Here is a 13099-nt window from a genome sequence, read left to right as displayed (position 1 = left end):
CTGATGCTGTAAACGTTGGAGTTTGGCATCTTCACTGATATCTAGACTCAGGCTGATGTTTGGGAAGAGCTGTGCTCCTCAGTGACTGCCATACGGAAGGGCTTTTTCAGATCACTTCTTTGTATTAAACATCAGTAGTTGTGGAAGATGTTTGTTTTTTCATCTATTGAGTGCTTTACAAATATTTATATGTTTACATTGGCCAGGGTCACAGTAAATGGGCAACTGTCAGGTTTCAGAGAATACTGGACAGAACTGATTATTTAACTCTATAGTTGTGGAATGTTGTCATGGATGTGGAGCTGCAGGGGACTCCAGGGGAGTACTTGAACATGAGGGCTGTCATGTTTTCAAGGCAATTTCCTTTAAGTCATAGTCAGGTTTTAATATGCAGTAAGAAGAATTTCTTTTTAATTCTGCTTATGTGAGTTTGGAGTGCTTGATCTCTTTGCAAAGAAGAGGAAGTTCTCTGACTTAGTGTCTTTAGAGGGTTGTTCAGAGTGTAAGAAATCTACATTTGTGTGTAGTTTCTCAGCTATTCACTGGTTTGTTCCCTACATGTGTTAAAACATTGAAGTGCAAGTTTGTCCTCATTTCCTTTCTCATGTTAATTTCCAGGAAATGAAATATTAACCATGTGCTGTTGGACTAACACAAATATTTCTCAATTCTAGAAAGTGCCAGCAGTAAAAGAAGAGGAGGAACCCGAGGAGGAAGATGAAGAAGAAATGGGCCATGCAGAGACCTATGCTGAATATATGCCAATAAAATGTATGACCTGATCTTCTGTTACATCAAAAGGCTGAATGTTTTGAGAGTTCATTTATTTACTCCTGTGTAATTACTAACACAGAAAATAGATACTGTCTGAAGTTAACAGGACCTGAATGTGTTGTGGGTTTTCCTAGGAAATTTATCCTCTGTAAATGCTAGATTTGGAAGATAAGTGGATTTTTAAAGAGGAGTTCTTCAGTATCATTGAGCAGTATTTGTTTTACAGATGTGACTGATAAACTAAAATCAGGTCTATTTTTTTACCTCTGTTAAGATGCCTTGTGCCTCAGCAGAGGAAATTTTGTGAAGGGATTCAGTGCTCACTGCTACACTTAGGAATCTAGTTTGAGTCTTTTGGTGTGAAATCACCCCAAGTACATTCTTCCTGCATTGTTCCTGCCTGACTACTTAGGACTGGCTGGTTTTTGAGTGAATCTTTTACTGCTGTGAATTGCCATCTCCTCTTTTTTCTCTGTTCTTTGTTGTACCCATTGACAAGAAGCTGTTATCTTGTTTACTAAATTCAGTGACCTGCTGTAAAAGCAAGGCTTTTTGCTGAGAGTTTGTAGCTAAATGGTTAATTTTTATTGTTACTGATGAGATCTGTCAGCAATTAAACCATGTCTGTTCTAAATCTTTTCTCATTCTGCTTAAAATGGCACTATATAAATAGTGAGAAGAATGTTGCTTTTGTGATTCTGGCATCCTGAGGCTGCTTCTGGCCTTTTTGAGAAAACAAGGTTCAGACTGGTTTTTCTCAAACAAGTCAAGTACACAAATACTTTAATTTTCTGTAAAGTGAATTTTATCTAATCACAAAAATTGTGGGAAGGTGGTGAGAAGAGGAAGTTAGGATTGCAGTTATAAATTCAGATTAATGTGTTCCTTCATATGCAGTGCAGTTTAACACTGCAACATTCTCAGTTTACATTGCAACATTCTCATTGTTGAGTTCAGCCTTTGCAATCACAATTGCAAGTTGTTTGGGTAAATATAATAACTTGTGCTGCAGCAACAGAACTCTGTATTTTGTTTTCAACTTCTGCCTTCCTTCCCCTTCTTTCTCCACCAGTAAAAATTGGTTTACGTCACCCTGACCCAGTGGTGGAAACCAGCTCCTTATCCAGTGTGACTCCTCCTGATGTGTGGTACCAGACATCAATATCAGAGGAAACCATTGACAGTGGCTGGTTGTCAGCTTTGCAGCTGGAAGCAATCACTTATGCAGCCCAGGTATGCCAGACATCAGCACAGCTTAAAAGCTAACAGAGAATTTAAGAAGAAAAACTAAAATCTGACAAGTGCAGCTATGTCAGTTTTACAAGGAGATAAAATAATAAGAGCTTAAAGGTTTGAGTTGCATTAGAAGATGGCAGGTGAGCTTCAGCTCAGATAAGTGAGGTAATACACCCAGGAAAATTTCCTCTAAACCACTTCCACGATGGGGATCTTTTAACTGTCTTAGAACATGTTAGTCATTTTTATTTCTCTGAAGTAATTTAATGGCTGCAGCAGCAGCAGGCTGAGAAAGCCAGCCCTGTTTGACATCCTTGGGAAAGGAATAGAGAGCAGCACTGGGTGTTATTTTGCTGCTGGATTAAATTTCAGTGTGCCCACCCCAGATGTGTGTGCAGCACTCTGTGTGCTGGGGAAGCAGGCAGTGGAGTGAGGGGACAACTAAAATGGTCACAGGAGGGAAAAGTTACCTCATGAAAAGAGTCTGAGACACCTGGGGCTGGAGGGCAGAGAAAGGAAAGGGAATGAAATCAGGGTTAAGATCATCAAGAAGTGATTGATACACAAAACCAAAAGCAGAACAGAACTTGGTGACACTGACAGGAGATTAGTTTAAAATTGGTGGATTCAGAATACTGCATTCCACACTGTGGATATCTGGGTCTTGCTGCTACAAAAGGCTGTGCAGGAGCCTATCAGTGAGTTAGGAAAAGGCACAAATTATTGGACAGATGTTTAGAGCAGTTCTGGGTGCTGAGGGAAGAAAGGGGGGAATGGCTCACACAATGCAGTTAGGGGTGCTGTGCTCTCCCTAAATAAAATCCCCTTTTCCTGATTCCAGGAGTCTGCTTGGACCACTGGTCTCCTCCAATAGGATGTTTCTTATGTTTGCTCTTTTCTGTGATGTGTTCTGGAGAATGTCTACAAGTTTTTTGTTCTTTCTCCTACAGCAACATGAAACATTCCTGCCCAATGGAGACAGAGCTGGATTCTTGATAGGTGATGGTGCTGGTGTAGGAAAAGGAAGGACCATAGCTGGAATAATCTATGAAAATTACTTGTTAGGCAGAAAAAGAGCAGTCTGGTAAGTGTGCCAGGATTTGTTAGAGCAGACACTCCAGTGACTCTATGACCTAAATCCAGGGTCATCTGTCTTCTGACAAATGTCCTAGCAGCTGGCTGCCTTTGACCTGCTGTGACTTACAGAATGTGCTTTGTTTTGTATCCTCAGGTTTAGCGTGTCAAATGATCTGAAATACGATGCTGAGAGAGATTTGAGAGATATTGGAGCAAAAAACATATTGGTGCATTCATTAAACAAGGTGTGGAAACTTTTTACTATGTACACTTGGGGCAAACCTTTAGGTACGCTTGAGTGACGAGTTGTGCATGTTGAGTGTTTTAAGAGCAAGAGTGTACTAATTTCAGTAAATTTGCTGTCTAGGTCTTGTTTGACAGGCCTAAATCTTACCAAGAACCACACAGAGCTTTAAGTTAATCATGTAAATAGGCCCCTTGTAGGATTAAGTCTTAGCATGTGTGCTTTTTTTTTAAAAAAAAAAAAAAACGCACTTTAAGTCACTACTGGCACTACTAGTAGAATATTTTCTAGAAGTTGAAATATTCTTTACATCTTTAAAGCTTTGTAGCATTTGAATTTTTTACTCTTTATCTCTCAGTGCACATTTTATATATCATGCTTTTTGTGTGTAATGCTTGAATAATGGACCTGCTCAGTGATTTATTAAAGCAGCAGTGGTGTGTGCAGTTATTTTTGGAGACACTGCCTCTGCTCTGGATTACCTGCTTAAATTGTAAAGTGTGATTACTGATTGAATTCACCGAACTTAAAAGTTTGGTTTAAGTTGATATTTTTGCTTTGTGAATTCTTAATTTCCAAAATAAGGCTTTAGAAATCATCATTTATGGTAGCAGCTGTAAATACACTTGAAGTATTGGCTCTTAAAGGGATACAATTGAGATTTTAGTTTCAATGTATTTAAAGTAAGGAAACCATGTAGCCAAAGAGTATGGCTGCTAAGCTTCTGAAACCTCAGATTTGGTGTTCCTTAAGTCTATGTTTAAGTAAGGCCCTGTATAACCCCTTAACCACATTGCCATCAGCTGTGCCCTGATCATGGTGTGGGGTTATGGGTGCCTCCAAGTGTTCACACCTTTCAGTTTGAGACCACCAGCATCCCTTCATCTGGTAGGTGGGATTGAGGAGGAGTCTCTCTTGATTAATTTCTCTAATTTCTATTTGTTGCAGTTCAAGTATGGGAAGATTTCTTCCAAACATAATGGAAGTGTGAAGAAAGGTGTCATCTTTGCTACCTATTCCTCTCTTATTGGGGAAAGTCAGTCTGGTGGTAAATACAAAACCAGATTAAAGCAGCTCCTTCACTGGTGTGGTGAAGACTTCGATGGAGTTGTATCCTTTTTCTGGAATTCATTTGATTATAATGAAATTGCTATTTAAACTTATATCTTTAAAGGTTTTTAGGTATTCTTTATTTGTAATGGCAATCAGTCATGTGCATGCTCTGACATTACATTTACAGTTTTATAAACTTTGTGCCAAACATATGACCATCAACTTGTTGCCACACAGCTCTGGTACAAGAGTGAAGTTTGGTTTTTTCCTATATCAAACCTATAAAATTAAGCAGTTGTCCTTCAGAACTCTTAAGTTTACACTGAGATTTTATGGATTTGTTTAAATATATATTTGGAGCATCACCAGCATTTTCAAGAACTCCGGTGTGGCAATTTACTATCTAAATATTTTTCCAAGGTTTTTAGTTAAAATGACCAGTGTCTAGAGTTTACAATTTCCACCTGCCCCCTATTGTAAGTAGTAGATTTTCTTGCCTTCTGTTCTAGCTCCTCATTCTGTGCATTAGTAGGATAAAGCTTTTCCTTAATTACAGTTCAGATTGTATTTGACGAGTGTCATAAAGCAAAGAATCTGTGTCCTGTTGGTTCATCAAAACCAACAAAAACAGGTCTGGCTGTATTGGAACTTCAAAATAAACTTCCAAAAGCCAGGGTTGTTTATGCCAGTGCCACAGGTATGTATTGCTGGGTTTGTATTAAATGTTTCAGGGTGGTTTTGCTGGCACTGGTACAGATTTATCTTTCTCTTTTTAGGTGCATCTGAGCCAAGGAACATGGCATATATGAACCGTCTTGGAATATGGGGGGAAGGAACTCCATTTAGGGAATTCAGTGATTTTATTCAGGCCGTTGAAAGAAGGTAAAGTTGCAAAGATCTACAGCAGAATGCAGAGGGTTGTGGCTGACTGTACTCCCAGTTCCTTGTCTTCACTCTGTAGTCCTTTACAAGTGTGTCCTGTCACACTAAGAACTCTGGCTTCTAAATCTAGCAGAAATGTTATTTATCATAAGTGGTGCAAAATAAGATATTTCCTTTGTTCAGAGAAAATTTTGAGAGCTTTAAAAGCTTTCTGGGAAAAGAGGCCTCTCGAAAATGTGGGTGTTAGGAAAGCAAAATACTTTGCTGCTCCCCTTGAAAACACCCTGTATTGTAGTGAGTATGCTCAGTGTAGTTAATGGCTCCCTATTTGTAGAGAGCCTCTAATGTTTATGCATTCATCATAGGCAATTTAACAGGAGGAAATCTTGTGCTTGTTGGCATAAGAACCCAGTTCAGGGAAATTCTTTGTGCTGTTACAAGGTACTTGGTGTTTCAGAACATACTAATAATGCTGAATGTGAGGGGTCAGGAGAAAAGGCCGCTGCCGCATTCTGTGGTGGGTGAGCATCTTGCTTTGCCTACTCAAAAAGAATTTTGAACACTTCAGAATGCCACAATAGGCTTTAGGATACATCTTGTTTACCATCTACATGATGTGTGGTTTTTCTGGACTCTTCATTACTGGGTGCATATCAAATAAGCAATAATGAAGTTAGAGCCCCAAGCCTGTGAGTAGCAGTCAGCTGTTCTGCAGGTGACTTCTGTGCTCTCAAGGTGTTGCTGTTGAAGAGAACTGAAGTTACTTACTAATCAAATAATTTTCATATCAGTATAAATCCAAATAACTTAAAATGGTTTGTATTATTTTAAATCATCAGCAGTTTATAAAGTTACAATGCAAGAATTTGCTGATACTTGGACCAACTTTGTTATCCAGTTCAAATTTATAAGTTACTGTCTCCTAATCCATCCTAGGTCATTAGGGAAAAAAGTAACTGAGTTTTACCTCTTGGGAGACACTTAACATTTACAAGGCAGGGATACAATTTTATATAGAGACTAAATTTCAAATTATTTCAAAAGCATACTCCTTCACATTTATAAGCTGGATTTTTTTCTAATGTACTTGGGGTTGTGTTTGAGGCATTTCTTTAACAATCCTTCCTCTTGAAAATTCTAATGTGGATTTAAATTGTTCCTTTATTTTAGAGGTGTTGGTGCCATGGAAATTGTTGCTATGGATATGAAGCTGAGAGGAATGTACATAGCCAGACAGTTGAGTTTTTCAGGTGTAACTTTCAAAATCGACGAAGTTCTGCTCTCACAGGAATATGTTAAAATGTACAATAAATCTGTGAAACTGGTAAGAATCCTGTTTTAAATTTGCTTTCTCTGTTGATTTCTGGGAGGTTGGAGTTGGTTGAAATTTGAATGTTCCTTTTCTTATCCAGTGGGTCAGTGCTCGAGAGAGGTTTCAGCAGGCGGCCGATCTCATCGATGCCGAGCAGCGCATGAAGAAATCCATGTGGGGTCAGTTCTGGTCAGCTCACCAGAGATTTTTCAAGTACCTTTGCATAGCCTCAAAGGTGAAAAGGGTGGTGCAGCTGGCTCGGGAAGAAATCAAGAATGGCAAAGTAAGTTGATCAAGACTGATTTTTAAACATTTGTCTTAAATTTAAAGCTATTAGATTAAATTTATATATATAAAATACAAATACTTTCAGCCACAGTAGGAGCATGCTTTTGTAGCTCGTGGTATCTAATGAGCAGAAATTCAGGCCAAATAAACTTACAGCTCATTCATAGCGACAGTGTCTGATTTTCATTTCTTCTTCAGTGCGTTGTCATTGGCCTGCAGTCGACAGGAGAAGCCAGAACATTGGAAGCTTTGGAGGAAGGTGGTGGGGAACTGAATGACTTTGTTTCTACAGCAAAGTAAGACTGAGTTTTAAAACTGTTCTTTACAAAACTAACCTTCATCCAGCTTAGTGTGTGTGTGTAGTCATTTGTCCTTCTGTGTGTCAAATGTGCATCAGTGCACAGAAGGTTGGGAATCCTGTAGTAGGGATGTTCTTTACTGAAGCTGCCTGTACCTAAACTCTGGCAGCACTGCTCAGGTGAGGCAGTGATTGTCTCCCGATTCTCCTGGCATTCCAAACTGATGTTTTCAGGTGTGAACAGCTCATACTGTTCTCAAACTGGGAGGATGGGGAGACCTGCCAAGTGTGTGCTGCATTTATACCAGAGCAAGTTACAGACCATGACTTCCCTCGTTGATCAGAGGGACCAGAGCCAATCCCAAGGCTGCCTTGCTGAAGATCTTAATAAATTACCTTAATCTTTTACTTAAATTGAGCAATTAAAAAATGGCAATAGCAATGCCACTTGTTATCAAAAACAAATTTAACAAGTTGTATCAACGCTGTAAAAGATATTTATCCGACTTCTAAGAAGGTGACAAATACAGTAATGTGGGTGATAATACAGAGAGTGCCCAACACAAGGAGTCAGTCTTCAGGGAAGTCAAGCAAGCTGTTCAATGTTACAGGTTTGTACTTTAAATAAATGCAAATTTCACTGAGCAACCCTTTTTTCTTAAACAGAGGAGTATTCCAGTCTCTTATTGAGAAGCACTTTCCAGCTCCTGACAGGAAGAAGCTGTTCAGCTTGTTGGGAATTGACCTGACTGCTCAGAGTAATAACAATTCACCCCGGGACAGCCCTTGCAAGGAGAACAAAGTAAAGAAACGAAAAGGTAAAGCTGGAATTCCTACACTAATGCCACAGTGAAAATGGCAACTTCAGAGCTGCCTAAGCGTGAACTTTGGGGAAAAAAGGGGATATATCTGTACAGTCATCCTTGAAAGAGAATGTAGTGCAGGTCTCTTAGGGCTAGAGGTTGCCATTAATAGATGTTATGTTGCTGATAAGCAATATAACGTGTAAATTTTAGCTAATTTTTCTCAAAATTGGGTTGATCTGCTGTGGAACCATATCCCAAAATGCCTTTTCTGTGTCAGATCATTTCCTGATGTAGTCACTCAAGTAACTTTCTTTATCTTGAGGCTCAATGAAGAGAAGCCTAATACCACTCCCTTCCCAAACTGATTATCTTAAAAACTTGGGAGAGAGGTCTTGTTTAAAGCCTAGATTCTTTTAAAAGGTTCTGTTTTCAAAAGTTGAATATTTTTCTAGTTTGTATGGTAAAACAGACTTCAAAGTGTGTAAACTACAAGGTTTAAACTAATTTCTCTTTCTTGTGGGTGATGGAATTAGGTGAAGAAATAAGCAGAGAAGCCAAAAAAGCCCGCAAAACAGGTGGCCTTGCAGGGAGCAGCTCTGATGAGAGTGAGAGTGAGTCTGATGCTTCAGACAATGAAGAAAGTGACAATGAGAGCTCCAAATTTTTGAGTTCTGGAGACGATGATGACTTCAACCCCTTCAGAGATGAATCCAGTGAAGATGATGAAGATGGTAAGGCAGTCTAAGTGTTTGATCAAGAAAGTAGCTGTATTTGCAGAGAGTAAGCAGAAAGTCTTCCCAAACATTCCAGGGAGCCACAGATGAGTGTTTACTGAGCAGGTAGTTTAGTTCCAGTGATTTGGAATTAGTAGAATGTGAAATTAGATTTTGTACACTGGAATTCAGACTTTTGTAAGTCACTTTATGCAATGAGAATGTATTTGTTTCAAAGGGATGGATGGCTGCTTAGTAAATGTTTGAAACTTTTATTTAACTTCAGATCCCTGGTTGATTAGAAAAGAGCATAAAAAAAATAAAGAAAAGAAAAAGAAGAAAAGCATAGACCCAGATTCTATTCAAAGTGCCTTACTAGCCTCTGGTCTGGGATCCAAACGACCCAGCTGCTTCACTTCCACTGTTGGAACCACCACTTCTAGTACCAACACGTCTGGTAAGAGCAGCTTTCTTTGATGTTGATTCATTTCCTAGCAGTTAGGCAATAAAATTCTAAATCTCAGAGAGTCTTTCTTAACTTTCAGCAAACAGTAACACAAACAGCAGCTTTGTAACGAGTCAGGATGCTGTTGAAAGGGCCCAACAAATGAAAAAAGAACTGCTGGATAAACTGGAAAAGCTGGCTGAGGATCTTCCACCTAATACACTGGATGAGCTTATAGATGAACTGGGTGGTCCTGAAAATGTTGCAGAGGTAGGCTGGTGATCACATATTAAGAAAAAAAAGTATGTTTTTAAAGGGGTTGTTTATCAGTTTTAGACAGTGATCTCAGGAATGAGAGCAGAGGTTAATCTGCTGATGCCTCCCAATAGGAGAGAAATTTGAATATTGTGTTAGGATACAGGGGGAGCTGTGAGTGGGTGAACACATTATTTCTGAGATTTGATAGCTTCTGGTTGGGTAAATCACACCAGCTTCTGTTTTGTTTTACTATGGGCTGTTTCTCTGACAGGCTGTAGTCAATTTGCTGCTGGTGTGTATTAAACAGAGGAGCTTTAGCTCATCCTCCAAGGCAGTGGAGATCAAGAACTGTGTTGATGAAAAGCCTGATTAATTAATCTCTCAAGAACTTCAGAAAAATGTCTTTAAGCTACCTGTTTTTATCAAGTAGCAGCATCAGTGTGATTTAAAAGACCCTGTTAAAATCAGTGGCAGCCTGAGCTGCCTGTTTAGCTCTTTTTAGTGCTGCTGGTAAATCCCTTATGAACAGTGGCATAATAAAACATCATTCCTACCTAGATTTGCTCTGTCATATTCCACATAGCAGATTATGCAGTTTTGCACGCAGAGTAAATTACTGAGCATTTTAATGTGGGTACATGGATGAATGATGCTGCTTGGAGCTGTTGGTGCTGGGTGGTTTTGGCGTTGCCCCTGAGGCTGTGTTCCCTCCCATGAAGATGACGGGCCGCAAAGGCAGAGTGGTGAGCAACGACGACGGCAGCATCTCCTACGAGTCACGGTCTGAGCTGGATGTGCCCGTGGAAATCCTGAACATCACAGAGAAGCAGAGGTTCATGGATGGAGATAAGGTAATCTTTGAGAGAGACACTGAAGACAGATGTGCCAGATGCCATAGTAACTCTAAGCTGTTCACCAGTGAGTGGCAGGTAGTGCAAGTACCAGTTAAGCAGCACTTTGCTGGTTTGTTTTTCAGATCAGTGTTTAAAGGTCAGGCTGTAGTTAGGGTGACCTCTGAGGGCCCATGTGCCAAACTGAAAGCTGGCACCTTCAAACTGGTTTTGTAAAACAATGTGTTTACAAGGCAGATTTGTGATTCATATCTTTGATTTGTTGATCTGGGTCACTGTGCACTTCCCCTTCCAAGAGGAAATAATTAAATTGGGAAGTGGGGAAGACCACATTATGAAAACTTACAGTGAGGGGTCAAGGGAAAGAGTGGGGCCTGTTAACTCTAACAAGGATTGAGAAGACACACTGGAGGAGTGGTGACTTCTGCCCTCAATGTTGCACTCTGAAAGAAAATCCTGACCTAAATAATGGTAGAATTGTATCTGATAAAAGTGGGGGGAGAAAGCCCTTCCCAGTGCTTCACTTGGGCCGTGCTGCCACAAGAGGGCAAATGGAGTAAATGTCACTGCATGGAACTTGTGTGGTCCCTTGTGACACTTGAGGGTAAAAACTCTGGTTCCTGTAAGTGATTTGTGCACAGTCCAAACATTTACATTCTTTCAAGGCAAATGCATTCAGGCACTGGAATGGCTGGATCCTCTTCCCTGTACAGCATTAGCAGCAACATTTTGTCTTTTCTGGTGTTTGCTATTGGAGCAAGCCTGTGTCCCTCCCCTTTTCCTGCAGAGCACAGGCCAGTGTCAGGGAGACCTGCCCTCTGGGATGGCAAGTCTTTGTTTGCACAGAGAGGAGTTGTTGAAAAGTAAAGCAAAACCCCCTCCTTTCACTCTGAAAAGTTCATTAGCATTTCTAACTCTGATACAGAAAGCCACACCTTTGCTGCCCTCCCTCTGCCTTGTGAGTAACAGTGAAGTCACTCCAGACCCATGTTTGGTAATAGTTGTAAAACAATACTTTTTTTTTTTTTTTTTGGAAACTGAAGCTTGATCTTGGATTTATTGCTAACCAAGAGCTCTTTTCTCCATCACAGAACATTGCCATCATCTCAGAGGCTGCCAGCTCTGGTATCTCACTGCAAGCAGACCGCAGGGCCAAGAACCAGAGGCGGAGGGTGCACATGACCCTCGAGCTGCCGTGGAGCGCCGACAGAGCAATCCAGCAGTTTGGTAAAGCACTCACTGTGTCCTGAGCCACAGACTCAGGAATGATAACTGAACTTACTGCTAACCTGGAAAATCAGATGGGGCAGGCATCCTCCTAAGGACCCTTCCAGTCTCTTGTGCCATTAACAGAATCAGCTTTGTCTGTGGTCATGGTCTTGAAAGCTTTGAAAGAAACCTCACAAACAAACCTAGGCTGCAGCTTTGGAGTTTCATTCACATGTGAAGTGTGAATGAAGTTTCCACAATTTTTAGAGTATCTCTGTGCTACTTCTGTTTGCTGTATTACAGCAGAATCTAATTTTTAAGCAGGATTAAGTTCTACATTTTTTCCTTGCTCTTCACAGTTCACATTTTAATAAAAAAAATCTATTTCACTGAATATATCTAATTTACATGCTTCTACTTAATTATCCAGGAAGAACTCATAGATCCAACCAAGTGACTGCTCCAGAGTATGTGTTCCTCATTTCTGAACTGGCAGGAGAGCAAAGATTTGCATCTATAGTTGCAAAAAGACTGGAGAGTTTGGTAAGATGTTTCAAGAGGTCTGATCCTTCCTTTGAGAAAATGCAACTTGGATTTCTTTTTTTTATAAGTTTTGTATTTAATGACAATGATGTGTCTTGACAGGGAGCCCTGACCCACGGGGACAGACGGGCCACAGAAACTCGAGATCTCAGCAGATTCAATTTTGACAACAAGGTGACAATTCTGTTTCTGTTGGGGAACTCATGCTGTGGTGTTTATTCCACAGATGAGCTGTTGAGGAAGGTTCCTCTCCATCCCTTACCTTTAACTCCATCCCTTGCTGATGGAAGGCCTCTTTCTGTAACCCGTGATTGTGTTTGTGAAGCCATGTGGAACACACGTGTGTAAATTGCTTTTCTGCTCTTGCAAACAAGCAGTCTTAAGTAAATGGTGTGTGTCCTTTAAGCCACAATGAAAGATTAATTTGGCAGTTCTAATTAAAAATTAAGACTAGGCTGTTTTCAGTTATAAACTGCACTACATAAAGGTGATAAACAATTCCCTTCACTATTGCACAGAAAAGCTTTTAATTGTGAATTAAAAATACCTGTTCAACCATGTGTGCCTGGAGCTGTGGCACAAACACTGGATGGCATTGACAGAACAACTTTCTTTCTTACACAGTATGGCAGAAATGCTCTGGAGATTGTTATGAAATCCATTGTGAACTTGGACTCCCCAATGGTCTCACCTCCTCCTGATTTTCCTGGAGACTTCTTCAAAGGTAAGGCTGTGACAGCTCCTTTTGATCCTTCTCCAGTACACAGAAAATGGAAATACTGCTAGAGCTGTAAAACATTGTTACAATTTCAAATGATCAGCTGAGACAGATGGGATTAAACGCCCAGTGAGAGTCTGTGCACGTTGCTTGAATGTTGAAGTTCACACTTGAAACCAGATCTGTGAACTCTCAGTGTGAGGAATGTTCTGTATCTGCCTGGCCAGTGTATTATAAACAGATTTTTATCTTGATTTTCCCATTGCCTGTTGGAACTGTTCTCGTGCATGGTGCCATTGGTGCTTTCCCCTGCCTGTGATTCCTGCAGAGACAGAAGGCAAAGCTGTGTCTTGGTTATTGATGTGTTAGGTAGAAACTGCAATCATGGGAAG

The 13099-nt window shown here is 40.2% G+C and overlaps 1 protein-coding gene across 1 annotated transcript in view; it reads left to right on the top strand.

The window, feature by feature from the left end:
• Positions 1-13099, top strand: part of SBNO1 (strawberry notch homolog 1) — a 29071-nt gene that overhangs the window by 10459 nt on the left and 5513 nt on the right. Inside the window, exons 6-24 of the mRNA XM_054288607.1 lie at positions 675-771; positions 1847-2007; positions 2961-3094; positions 3242-3332; positions 4280-4441; positions 4946-5081; positions 5161-5266; positions 6437-6590; positions 6679-6861; positions 7065-7162; positions 7831-7982; positions 8504-8701; positions 8970-9140; positions 9229-9398; positions 10106-10237; positions 11329-11464; positions 11877-11989; positions 12092-12163; positions 12614-12713. Of these exons, the coding sequence (XP_054144582.1) occupies positions 675-771; positions 1847-2007; positions 2961-3094; positions 3242-3332; positions 4280-4441; positions 4946-5081; positions 5161-5266; positions 6437-6590; positions 6679-6861; positions 7065-7162; positions 7831-7982; positions 8504-8701; positions 8970-9140; positions 9229-9398; positions 10106-10237; positions 11329-11464; positions 11877-11989; positions 12092-12163; positions 12614-12713 (2566 nt within the window). The remainder of the gene's footprint in view (positions 1-674; positions 772-1846; positions 2008-2960; positions 3095-3241; positions 3333-4279; positions 4442-4945; positions 5082-5160; positions 5267-6436; positions 6591-6678; positions 6862-7064; positions 7163-7830; positions 7983-8503; positions 8702-8969; positions 9141-9228; positions 9399-10105; positions 10238-11328; positions 11465-11876; positions 11990-12091; positions 12164-12613; positions 12714-13099) is intronic.

This window comes from Melozone crissalis, unplaced genomic scaffold (assembly GCF_028551555.1).
Source record: "Melozone crissalis strain CALT ecotype California unplaced genomic scaffold, PUWL_Pcris_2 ptg000063l_1, whole genome shotgun sequence".
In the NCBI taxonomy this organism is placed as follows: domain Eukaryota; kingdom Metazoa; phylum Chordata; class Aves; order Passeriformes; family Passerellidae; genus Melozone; species Melozone crissalis.
The sequence above is the reverse complement of the archived record's forward strand: the minus strand, read 5'-3'. Positions and strand labels throughout refer to the sequence as shown.